Below are 12570 nucleotides of genomic sequence, written 5' to 3' on the forward strand. Positions count from 1 at the left end.
CTTTACAAAAAGATAATGAGAAATAACAATTTCATTGTTAGCCTTTATTCTAAATGTTTTTTATGTTTGAGATAATTAAAGTAAAAGCAAGTGTAATTACATTTATGAATCTAGTTCACCCAGATATCATGAATAGATTAAAACCAGCAAGCATTACTTAATTAAAGATATACCATATATACAAATAAATAAACAAACAAACATATAGCTAAAAGAATAAATCTAATCTTAAAAATTAGAGAGGGACATAGTTTAAAATACTCCTATTAAGAGCACCTACATAAACTAACATATATGATGCAGAGAGACTTTTTTTAAGAAGCAGGATAAATTAGACAAAATTGTATTTTACATATAACATATGATTTTAAGAAAAAAACTAGTAAGAAATGTTGTATAGATGACATACAATTCTGCTAATTGCTGGAAAAAAGAGAGAAATCATGCACAAATAAATGATGGAAATGCCATGAAACAGAAGGAACATTTTACTAAATTTCATGGGCAAGCAAACCCCAAAGCATTGGAAAGATATAAAGATTTAGAGAATCTTAAAAATTAAATTTGAAATGGAAGAAGCTGAATTTGTTTAATGACTGTATGATTCACTTAACAACCATGGCAAAAAGAATTGTAAAATCAGATGCAATTCAGCGGTATTTTCAACTTAAATATAATTCAAAGTTACCTGAGGTGCTTTCATATCTGATAGAATCACTAATGTAAATTAAACTCAGAACATTTCTTTTCCAATTATATATGAACATTTTTAAAATAGCATTGGGATTTTTCAATCATGGACAGAAGAATTGGAAACCCATATATCAATGGTTGAAAGTCAGTGGTGGGTTGCAGGTGGTACGCCCCAGTACAGGTGTACTGGAGCCTGCCCGGAGCACCGGATACTGTTCCAGTAAGGTGCTCTGGAGGGGCCGGCCGGCATCGCTCCTTACGTGTGCTTTAAGCTTTTGGCGCTTCTGCGCACATGCATGGTGCATACAGCGGGTGCACGATGCTCCGTTGAGTAGCTGGAGCGTTATGGAGGCTTGCGCAAGTGTTGCAGGCAAGTACCACGTGCATCCATGTGGGTGACGCCGGGGCCTTTCCAACCGTACTGGTTGGAACAGAATCCGGACCCACCACTGTTGCAAGTCCTTAAAAATGCTAAATTGATGTTAAGGAGTTTAAGACTTAAAATTGCATTTCATGTCAATGGAACTCTTCCTCCACCCAAATGTATTGGAGATCAGATTTTGTTTTTTGGAGATGTAAACAATTTGAAAGATTGCTGGCCCATACGATCTGGTTTTAAGAACTATTAATATTAGTATTTTGATGTATGTAAGTAGAGCCATATTTCATCAAGAAATGACCTTTGGAAATGTATATCATATTTGCGTTAGAAAAAGCAGTATATTCAACTAATCAGAAAATGAAGCAATGTATTCTTCTTTGGCATAGATTTCATGGTACAGTATTTGCAATAATAGGGTAGAATTTTTAGATTAATTTTGATGCTTTTCTATTATCTCTTATTATTATCCTTTGATAATAATATACTAGATATCTAAAATGACAGTGGGTTCAAAAATGTGTCAGAAATGTCTCTTCACAAATAAGTTTGTGACATTTCTTTCATTTTCTGACATTTAAATCTATATTTTCAAAGTAAAATTTTCTATACGTTCAACTTTGTAGCAGTTGGAAAAATCACTAAAATTTTATACCTATTCTCAAAAGATGGAGATATTTTAGCAATATGTTCAGCTTCTATATTTGACATTTCAAAAAATTAGCTGTCTTTAAAAATGGAGGTATCATTTTGAAACATATGAAGGCTTGATCATCTTCTTTTTAAAATTTAATTTTACTAGAAAACATTACCTTAGGCAGCAAACCACAACTTTCTATTTTATCTGGACAATTCTTAGGAGAAACACTTCATAAGTTTAGGTCATTGCACTGCCCTCATTTTGAAAATTAATAAGCAATGCTGTTCTTTCTTTAGTTGACATGAGCCACTTTAAATTTTGAAACTAGAAGGATCCTTATGGCTGTCTAATGCACAGATGTTGCAATGCCAGGACTCCTCTTCACTTGTTTATTGAAGGGGAATATGTTGTCTTTTCTGCTCCCAGTCAGCTTCTAGATGTAGAATATCCGTCTTGGAGGGACAGCCACGGGGCAGTGCTAGATTGCCTACCTGCTAGCACGCTACCAATCCCCCAAGTGCAAAAGCTGATATGATTCCTTCTGGGCAAGGATACCAACTATTCATCTCTGAGTAATGAAAGAGTCATCTTTCTACAATGGTAAGTGAGAACAATTGTAGTATTACTACTGAAAAAAAATATTACTAGTAAGATAATATTTTTAAATATCTGCAGAAGGAAAGTAAGTTCACATATTCAGCCTCTCAGGAATAAAACAGTACTATGTTTTAGTTCTATTAATACAGTGAAGACTAGAAAAGGAACTTCTGCTGACCCACAACAAAAAGAAAGGCTTTTTATCCAATTTCCACTTGAATAAATATGTCAATTTACAGATAATTAGTTATTTGAAGAAGAAAAATAGAAATCTACAGTTTTCAGATTTGGAAGCTTCTGCTATTGAAATGAGAACCGTGATAAATTTACTTGTTATAAAAGCAAAGCAAAACATAATCCTTGGAGTATTTTTCATGTTGCTTTGGTTGGAAAGATTTGAGATTCTCTTAGCAGACACTGTGGCTGAACACTATATTTACATCATGCTTTGCAAGCACATTGAACTTAGAAGTTTTCATCAAAATGATGAAGTCCCTATCCAGGTAAAAAGAACAGAAGAATGATTGAGGATCCTGTAAAACAGAATTGTATCTATTGCATTTGTTTTGTCCAGTTGCCAAAATTTCTACATGAAGGCATTGAAATCAGGATTAAAAATAGTTTGTCGTATAACAAACCTCTACAATCAACGAACACATTATTGTATACCAGAGGTGGGTTCCTACTGGTTCAGACGGGTTCAGCTGAGTAGGTAGTAACTTGGTCTGCCACAGCCCCAAACCAGTTCTATCGGTGGCACTACAGGCACCGCCATTTTATTTTTTGCTTTGTGCATGGGCAGAAGCTATTGTTTTACTACTGTGTATGCCCGGATAGCGCACGCACCTGAAGCGCATCCCTGAGCAAACCAGCAGTAACAGAAGCCGGAACCCACTCCTGCTGTGTACTGTATGGCTAAATATGCTGTGGCTTCAATCACTGAACACAATAAAATTAAAGCTCTTCCTGATAAATATTTCATGTGCAAACTTTTACCACAGTTACCAAAAATGCCTCTTCCCAATGCTCTTGTGCTTTCTCACTATTTTTGTTGGCACCTTTTGGCCAAAAAACCCTAACAACCCTTGTGAAATCTTTCCTTGGTTAAGAGAGTTTTCTTGGGTCATATAGTTGTTGTATCCTTGCCAAATATTAGGGTCTGCTACCATACTGAAAGAAGGAGTGTTCAGTTTTCAAGACAAAACTCTACAGAATGCAGTCAATACAGATTAAATATGGAAATACAGCTAATTGCCAAACAATAAATTTTGGTGTTTTCAGAAGCAATTACTTAAAACTCTTCAAACTGCATCCAAAATACAGCTTTTAAAAATACCTATTTGAAAGTTTGATATTTTACACATTAGACAAAATAGTTTGGAAAACATTTTAAAAAACTAACTTCAGATGAGTGTAGTGCCAATATAGATTTGCATATTTTGATATGAAATGTAATTTTTACCAAGACTTAAGGTAATATTTACAGAATCTATATAGTATTTAATGCATCTGTATCCACATATAACTATAATTTTATTACCACATTTATGCCATATGCTCCATTCAGAGCTAAATGAATAATTAATAATTTGGAGTTTCAATAAATTTCATCCTCAGCTACATATACTCACAGGATAACTTAGACCAATTATAATTTCCCTTTTCAGCAAAAATGAAGGGTAGCATTGTGAACTCCCAGGAGAAAAATGGAACATAAATCTAATAAATAATATTTACTGTCTAAACTATTACAATAGTATAAAATGCTACTGCTTTCCTATTTTATCATTTTAAGAAATACAGAAGAAAGTAATAACTAGTCCAGTTTAAGGTAATTGAATATTTAAATTTTGTTCTTTAAAATTATGGTTTAGTACAATCAATGTGATATGCCAGTATACTGCACATTAAGTCATTGTTGCCACTTGCTTTGCTGATATTTTTTTTCTTTAAACCTGAACTTGTCATTTACAATTATTATATAGTTTGTTACAGTATTATATTCAGAATACAATTATAATCAAATTATTTTCTTTTTAAAATGTCACTTATTAAGAACTAGGAGAAATAGCAAACATGAATTATGATAATTTTATTTAAATGAGCTACATCAAGGCAGTTTTCATTTTGCTTAGCATAGTTAGAAATATATGTATATAGCACAAGAAAGTATCTGATGATAAAATTCTCATGCCTTGTTAGCTTGAAAATCTTAAAATTTGATACACCTTAGGGAAAACTGTTATTTGGCTCTGAAGACAGCATACTTCAAAAAGAGCCCTTAGTATCCTTACTGTATAATCTAAAATAATTTAAAAAATGAAACCATTGTAATCCATAAAAGTTACAACTCTGAAAAACAATTTTAGGTGGCAGAAGAGGAAACCTGTTAAAAAATAAATGAAATATATTTATCAGTGTAATTACTGTTGTAACAAATTGCTGCAATTTTGTGTTAGCAATATCACTTAGACTTATACACAGTTTCACAGTGTTTTACAGCCCTCTAAGTAGTTTGCAGAGTAGGCATATAGCCTCCAAGTTAAACAAATGATATTTTTTGAAGTCTTTTATAGCTTTCAGTGGTGGATCAATGGAACATGTATACTTGCTGCATAAAGGGAAGGGACTCTATAATCGTAATGTACATTCAATCTTACCTTTCTGATATATTAGACCATCATAAATCATCACCTATCAGAATGTCTAAGTTATTCCAAAAGTAATGGCCCACTTAGAATTTTTCAGGTAACCTCACCTAATCAGTCCTGACACAACCTCTTCAGTTAATGATTGTTTTATATGAGATTTGAGTTCTATTTATTTTAGAAGATACTAGGAATTTAAGATTAATGTAATATGCCCTTGAAGTGTACTAGCACTCATCAGATTACATACTAGCAGATAATAATTTATATAGATTAGTAGAAAGGTATATAAGGACAGTGCTTTCTTGTATGTTTAATGTTAAATTTCTTACATCAAAATTGTCAAATTACAGGTTTATCATCATACTATAAATTCCCTTCTTTCTTTCCTTCCTAGCCACATATACCAGAAATCTTAAAGAAATTCTTGTCCAAATTTGTTTCAATCCATTTTATAGTATTTCCAAAGGCCATATGATTATGGTTATTTTAAAAAAATTATCTGCAATTAATGAGTTAGAAAATCAGGCACAAAATGTCAGTTCTTTTTTGTGTGTGGTTCCCTGGAGTATATTTAATGATTCATATGCAGAAGTGGGAAAACCATGGATGTGTTCTGATTGAATTATGAAATGAACTTATATTTACTCAGAGGCTAGCCATAAGAACAGGACATATTTTGGCTACCAGAGTTCCTAAGTAATTATTTTACTTTCATCTGCCTTTATATAAGGAAGATTCTCCTGAATTTGTGAATCTGAGAAATCTGGCCTAATTTTCTGAACTGTATTTCATATTACTCATTTGACTTTTTTTTCCCTTTTGTCTGTTTTGTGCCACAGATTGGGTTGCAATGTGTTTTATCTATTTTATCAATCTTTGACCATGTTCTAACAAGAAACTTGATTGAAAGAAGATTGTGCTCTAATAAGTTATTTAAATAAAGGAGATCAATGCGTAGGACATGAAAGTTCTTACTCTACTCCAATAGTATTTTCTTTTAAATCATTTCATTTCTGTGGCTCACTAGATTAAATAAAAAGTTGAAATTCATTTATGTTGTTACTTTTTGTATCTGCAATCATAACACGAAGATACATATGTTTTGGCATTAAGTTTTAGAAGGCCAAAAGTAGACATGTGGGAAGGCCACATTATGTTGCACTAACTGGTGTGAATTATAAAGTCATCCTGATGCTATATCTAACTACACGATTACATTGATGATGAAGAAAAAGAGTGTTTAAAAACTACAGTCTAGTATCTTGTGTTTTATTTCTGTAACTACAGATTTGTACAATGGCTCATTTCCACTACCAATGGGATTTCAGAGGTTTCGGAAGAACATTTAGTGTGCATCTGAATAGTCCATAACAGTGCACAGTTACATAGGAAGCTGGATACAGTTACATAATGGGAGAAAGATGCAGAAGAATCCACTCATTTCTAAACAGCCTTTGGAGCATAAATTTGTGCCCTTACATTACCATACATTATCTTGGTGTTTTGTCTGATTTCGTTGTTGAGCAATAATCAGCTCTGTTTTACTCAATGGTATAATGTTAGTATTAATGGTATTATAATTGGGCTTTTGTCTTCCCCATAGCAAATCACTGACACTATCATTATTTTCCATTAATTCAGTATGTCTCAATGTATTTCCTTGAATACATAAATGTATTTTCCTAGACTAATTTTCTGATGCAGAGACTATATCTAGCATCCAACCCCCAATGGAAGCACTGTAAAAGATCTTAAAAGGGTTGCAAGGTTCCAACTATAATTAGGGACTGATAACACCTGATGTATGTGGCTGGTAAACATGGAGTCATATTAGAGGCAATCCTTCATATAGATTTATAGTTGTTAAATCTAATAAAAATCACCAAATACCATAACACCAAGCAATGGTTCTCCATGGAGAAATTTTATCCTCAATATTGAAAGGAAGTGTCATTTTCTTCTGTTATTACTCTTTTGAATCTTTTGAACTCTTGATGAAAGAAAATAGAAGTTTGCTGAGGATATGACAAGTTAATTTCCTTAACATCTGTCCTTCGTATTGTAAGAGATTGATTTACATTAGAGCATGAACCAATGTAATCATCAGCACAGCTGGTTGAATGAGGTTTATGCATGATAAATGTCTTGCACTAATATTGTTTCCCTGATATAAACTCTGAATATATTATCTGATATCTGTACTGTTTGCCATTAGGCACATTGTGGAAATGGTGGAACAGGGCTACTTAGTTTACCTGTGCATGGCAAAATGTTTCTTCACTGCATGCACAGAAGTAAAAACTGCCTTGTGTTTTAAGCATCTACTTGCAGTTCCTTAAAGCAAGCTTGGCATTTTCCAGGACTCTGTTGTCTGCAGAAGACAAGTATGTGGAGAAAAAGCAGCAGCTTTGTTGCTGACAAGTTCTGTATCAGCCATTCCAAAGGTGCTTTTTAAAGAGGCAACTAGACTTTTTCTTTGAAGACATTTTGCTTCTTATCCAAGAATCTTCTTCAGCTTTAACTGCATGATGGGGAATGGAAGGTTTTATACTTCTTGCAGACAGCTGGTCATTTGCATTCTTTTAGCGAGTTAAGGCCAGCTAGAGCTTTATCTGTGTCATCAAGGTGTGGCTGTGAAGCCTACTTGGAACTATTGAAAGAACTGTGTTGTAGATTGGAGATAGACAGATGTTGTATCCCTCCCCCTCTGTTGAGAGAAGGCTGTTCAGTTTTCACAAAGATGGTCTCTTTGACTCCTCTTTTAAACCAGCAGTCCTCTCTGTCCTCCTGAGCTTTTCCAATATTCCTGCATCCTTCCATTCCCCACCATTCAGTCAGAGCTGAAGAAGCTTGGATAAGAAGCGAAACATCTTCAAAGAAAAACCAGAAAGTCCAGTTGCCTCTTGAAAAAACACCTTTGGGACAACCATGACTACCTGGATGACTGAGAAATTCCATAGACATCAGCCATCCCATATTTCAAACACCTCTGTGATCTCAGTTTAGAAGTGCAGCATGCCTACTCCCAGCAGGGAAAATAAAATATAAATCATTGAAATAACTAATTTAGATTGAAATATTCTGTCTAAATTGGCCCATTTTGTAAAATCTGAAAGAATAGGGACTAAGTACAATTCTTAAGAAGTCATTCCAGTTGGAAGAATGTCTGTGCAACTATTTGGATCCAAAGTAGGAAAGGTGTTTGATCCCAGCATAAGTGTGTTTTATGTACCAGACAGCAACTCTCTAAAGAAACCATGGCTTTTCTTAGGCTTGCATAGGAACCATGCAGTTTCAGGAAAATATTTCCTTGAGCTAAGGAAGTAGCAACCAGATGCAAACATGTCACTTTGTCACCATCTCTTTAATGCATCCTTAATTTCGCAGATTTCACACTGAGATGAATAAATATAAAATGCTGAATTTTAAATTACATCCATGGTAAATATGGGTATTCTGTATATTTCCAATATAATGCAGTTACAATATGAGGTAGTCCTTGTTTAATGACCAGTCAGTTTACAACCGTTCAAAATTATTACAGTCACAAAAAAGGGGCTTTGCAGTCTATTTAAGAGATTTTACAGCAATTCATAAAAAAACTGACTTTCAGTATAAGCGTTAATACTGTGGGTGCTATCATGTTTGAATGTACTGCTTGTATCAGTCTTCCTCTGTTAAGGTAATTTGGGATCACTATCTTCTAGTATTGTAATCTTTTGGAAATAAACTTAATTAAAAAACATAAATGTATAAATGGCTAAGACTGGTTTCAAAATTGAGAAAGAGGTAGCTAAAAGCATCAAATGTTTTGGATGTTTTATGATTCCTGTAAATGCCATAATTCTCACTATCTAAAGAATGAAATAAGAATGTTGAAAGAAATTTTTGAAATAGTATTGATATCACTTTCATCTTTAGCTTGTGGTACCAATTTTGTAAAGCACCTACTATAAGATAATTTAGATTGATGATATCTTGCATATTTCTTTTCACATAAGAGTTAGTGTGATATTCAGTACACTGCCTGTTCTAGAATATGAGGCTTGGACAAGATGTTTGTAATTGTCTAGCTTTTGTTGGCTTAAGAAAGTTTTTTTCTGGACAAAGATAACTATTACGATGGTTAAAATATGCTCTACATTTGTGTTCTAGCCTGGAAGGTAAGGTCAGGTTTTTGAAGGAGAATCTGACCATAACCATGTTATTTATATAATAAAGATAACTGCACTGCTTGCATATTAGCTACTGGGATAAACACTTTGTAATTAGCATATTAAGCAGTCAGTAATTTCACACTGAGTTATCTAGCAGATTATTTTCCCTGTTATAAACTTGCATGGTTGCTAAAGCTGCCTAGGGAGATCGTACTGTGGTTTCCATAAATTGATAGATTGTCTTTCTGAAGTCATTTGCGATGTGCCTTCTGAGTCATGATACCTTTTATTCAGAATATTCTCCTTGCAGATGTTCATTTAGGGTTATATTTTTCACCCTTTTCTTTGTAGGCATGCCAACATATTTTTGTAATATAGTTTATTTTCTTATTTTAAAAAAATCCATATTTTATATTTTTTTATTTTAAATTAGAAAATATTTAGTAATAAATAATTATTATTGAAATAATACTAAAGCATGTTCAACTTTACATTTTAATCAAATAAAGATATAGAACATAAAAATGTTGGTTGTGTATTTAATCGCAGAGATATTTCAGTTTTAGCAATGTTTATATTCTAATTTTACTTTTTTTTAAAAAAAAAATGAAATGTTTGCTTATCCACAGATTTGAATTTTGTGAGCCTGCATTTGTAGTTGGAAATTGTTTGCAGATTGCCTCAGACAGTCATCAATATGACCGGATTTATTGTGGAGCAGGTGTGCAAAAAGACCATGAAAACAACATGAAAATTTTATTGAAAATTGGAGGCATTCTGGTTATGCCTATAGAAGATCAGGTGATTTAAACCTTTTTTAAAGAAACCTTTTTTCTTTGAATATGTATATTTCCTTTGTCACATTTAAATAACATTCTTAATCTTTCTATTGTCAGCTGCCTCAGTACTGTAAACAGAATGTAAAATGGAAGAATGAGGACCAACAATAAAACCCATTGTCTTCCCTTTTGTCTTCAAGAAATGTTCTAATTGAACAATTCGATCTTTCAGGACAGTTCTACTAGCCCACCTGTAGTTGATTTTTAGTGAATTTGCAAATGTAATTTTGACAGAATTAGTCCATTATACAATATTGTGTGACCCATGAGCCCTTCCCCCAAATAAAAAGTTTGAGAGAACAGGATTTAAATGATCTACTCTCTTAGACACTGAAATCACCCATTCCTTTTCTTAAATGTCTCTGTTCTGATCTAGGCTTCACCAAATAACGAAACAGACTCCTTGTCCCCCCCAAAAACCCCTTTTTATTTCGCTAATGTGAATTCCTAGCATTCACATTCAGCAAAGTCCCGGCAAACAGTCTTTCAAGGGTAAATTGCAACCACAGACCTTATCAGTCCTTGGATAGTTGCTAGGCCGATAGCTCCCAGACACAATGCTGTACAAGGAAATACTTGACAAGGAGTCTCTCAGGTAAGCAAATCTTCCCACTAATAATACAAACTAATTGTCTCCTGCAAACACCACTCCCCCTTTGCTCCTATTTATTCCCTATGGGAGGGGCAATGCAACATCCCCTTGTGCCTTTACTCCCAAGTAGACCTCTGTTCCTTAATTGTTCCCTTCTCCTGACAGCTTTGTGCATGCGCACATCGGGAACAAGCTCCAGCTGCTCTTCAGCCCCACTTATCTCCGACTCCGAAGGTAACTAATAACTGTCGGACGGCCCTGGTCCCATCTCTGTCTCCGATGCAGAGCACTCATCAGAGCCTTCCCCAGACTCAGGAGTGGCCCATGTTTTTCACCAACCTCCTCACTGTCCAAGTCTTCCGCCAGCTCTGCTGGCCACTGGCGGGCGAGAACAGACTCTTACTTCTGCCTGTTAACATGCTGAAATACTGCAGTTTAAAAATAAATGTTACTAATTTGTAATTTTGAATACTTCATTTAAATTGAGATATTTTAAACCTTTTATTTGTACCAGGCTTATGAGATGGCTCCCCAAAACCTAGTAGGCAGTTAGAGACAGTTACCGGGAAGGCAAGTGTCACAAACTGAGTAACACAGCTTTATGTGTCTGCATTGTTCAGTGCTGTAAAAAAAACTTTTGATGAAGTAATTGGAAACATTGCTGCCACTTTGCTTATATCCAGTAGGTTCTTTCCCCAACGTGTGTACTAGGGTGAAGAAGAGAAGAAAGATTGTACTCACCTAGCTTTATACTTTTTCATGAGCTAATACTGTAAAGAAAAAACTGCAGCTGCTTCAGTTACAAATTAAGTTTTAAGTATTTATAGCTCAATAGTAAACCATACTTTTCCACTAATAAATTTCAACAGTTTAATTTTTTAAGTGTAAATTGAAGGCAAATACAGACGAAAATTATACTAACATGTTCTTAATTCCATCTGTGGCTACTGACAGTTCATCACAAAGTTGTGATGATTATGAAAGGATAATTACATATAGCAGCATGGCTGTTACCAACTCATTTATGATTTCCTCCAAATTCTAAGGTAGATAGAATCAAACATTACCCTTTGTTTACTTTAGATTACAATTTCCTCAATTTCCGTGGCATTATAAATGATAGCTAGGACTGATTGAAATTAGAAGTTCAAATTATTTGGAAAGTATCAAATAATATACCTCTTTTTAAATGGTGGATTATTTTACTAAGCTCATGTCTATAATTACAGAATATGATCCTTGTGACTATAATCATAGATGAAATTTAGCTAAAGGGTTAACAAGTATAATCTTTCCTGGGGTTAGGACATTTATTATGGGAAAGATAATCATTGGAACTTTAGCATGTTTCTCTACTCAATTATGAGGGGCATGAATTATTATCGAATGATAGGTAAGGTTATTCAGCTTCATAAATAAAGTTTGAAATTGGCTTGTTACAGCCAACTTTTTTGCAGCTGTCTTGCTTTTCTTTTGAGGGGAAAAAGAAGCAGAAAAAAATGAAGACATTAATACTTTCATATTACCAAACAATTGGAGCAAAAATAAAATAAAATCCTTTTTTATTTGAATGGGTTTTTGGGGTAAGTGGGATGGAGTAAAATAGTCGCAAAGCCTACATCCAATTCACTTTCTAAAACCCTGAAAACCAAGGATTATTGGCCAAATTTTGGGTTTATAGGAAGAGCTTTTAAGAAGTAAAATGTGACCCCACAACCCTTTATCAAAATGGATCCCACGAGTCTTAAGATTACCCAAGTTCACTTTGCATAAATTATAAGCTATAGTTTTTTCCAGTCAATCAGAGCAAGATCATTATATGAGAAACAAATACAAAATACAATGTGGTGTACTAACTTAAATTTGTATCATTAATTTTCAATGATTCTATATAGCTAACCCAGATCCTGAGAACTGGACAGAATACTTGGGAAAGCAAAAACATCCTTGCTGTATCATTTGCTCCACTTGTACAGCCAAGCAAAAGTGACACCAGCAAAAATGATAGTGTGGGGCTGCGTA

General features: G+C 33.9%; 1 protein-coding gene across 4 annotated transcripts in view; it reads left to right on the forward strand.

Annotated features, from left to right (window-relative positions):
• Positions 1-12570, forward strand: part of PCMTD1 (protein-L-isoaspartate (D-aspartate) O-methyltransferase domain containing 1) — a 52271-nt gene that overhangs the window by 26226 nt on the left and 13475 nt on the right. For 3 of the 4 annotated variants that reach the window (XM_087707072.1, XM_087707070.1, XM_087707071.1), the window contains 3 exons: positions 9747-9918; positions 10714-10782; positions 12444-12567. In XM_087707072.1, the coding sequence (XP_087563198.1) occupies positions 9747-9918; positions 10714-10782; positions 12444-12567 (365 nt within the window). The remainder of the gene's footprint in view (positions 1-9746; positions 9919-10713; positions 10783-12443; positions 12568-12570) is intronic. The other variant, XM_014060211.2, reaches the window with a different exon arrangement.

This window comes from Thamnophis sirtalis, unplaced genomic scaffold, assembly GCF_051295495.1.
Source record: "Thamnophis sirtalis isolate CommonGarterSnake01/CBP01778 unplaced genomic scaffold, rThaSir2_p1.2 scaffold_2, whole genome shotgun sequence".
Classification (NCBI taxonomy): domain Eukaryota; kingdom Metazoa; phylum Chordata; class Lepidosauria; order Squamata; family Natricidae; genus Thamnophis; species Thamnophis sirtalis.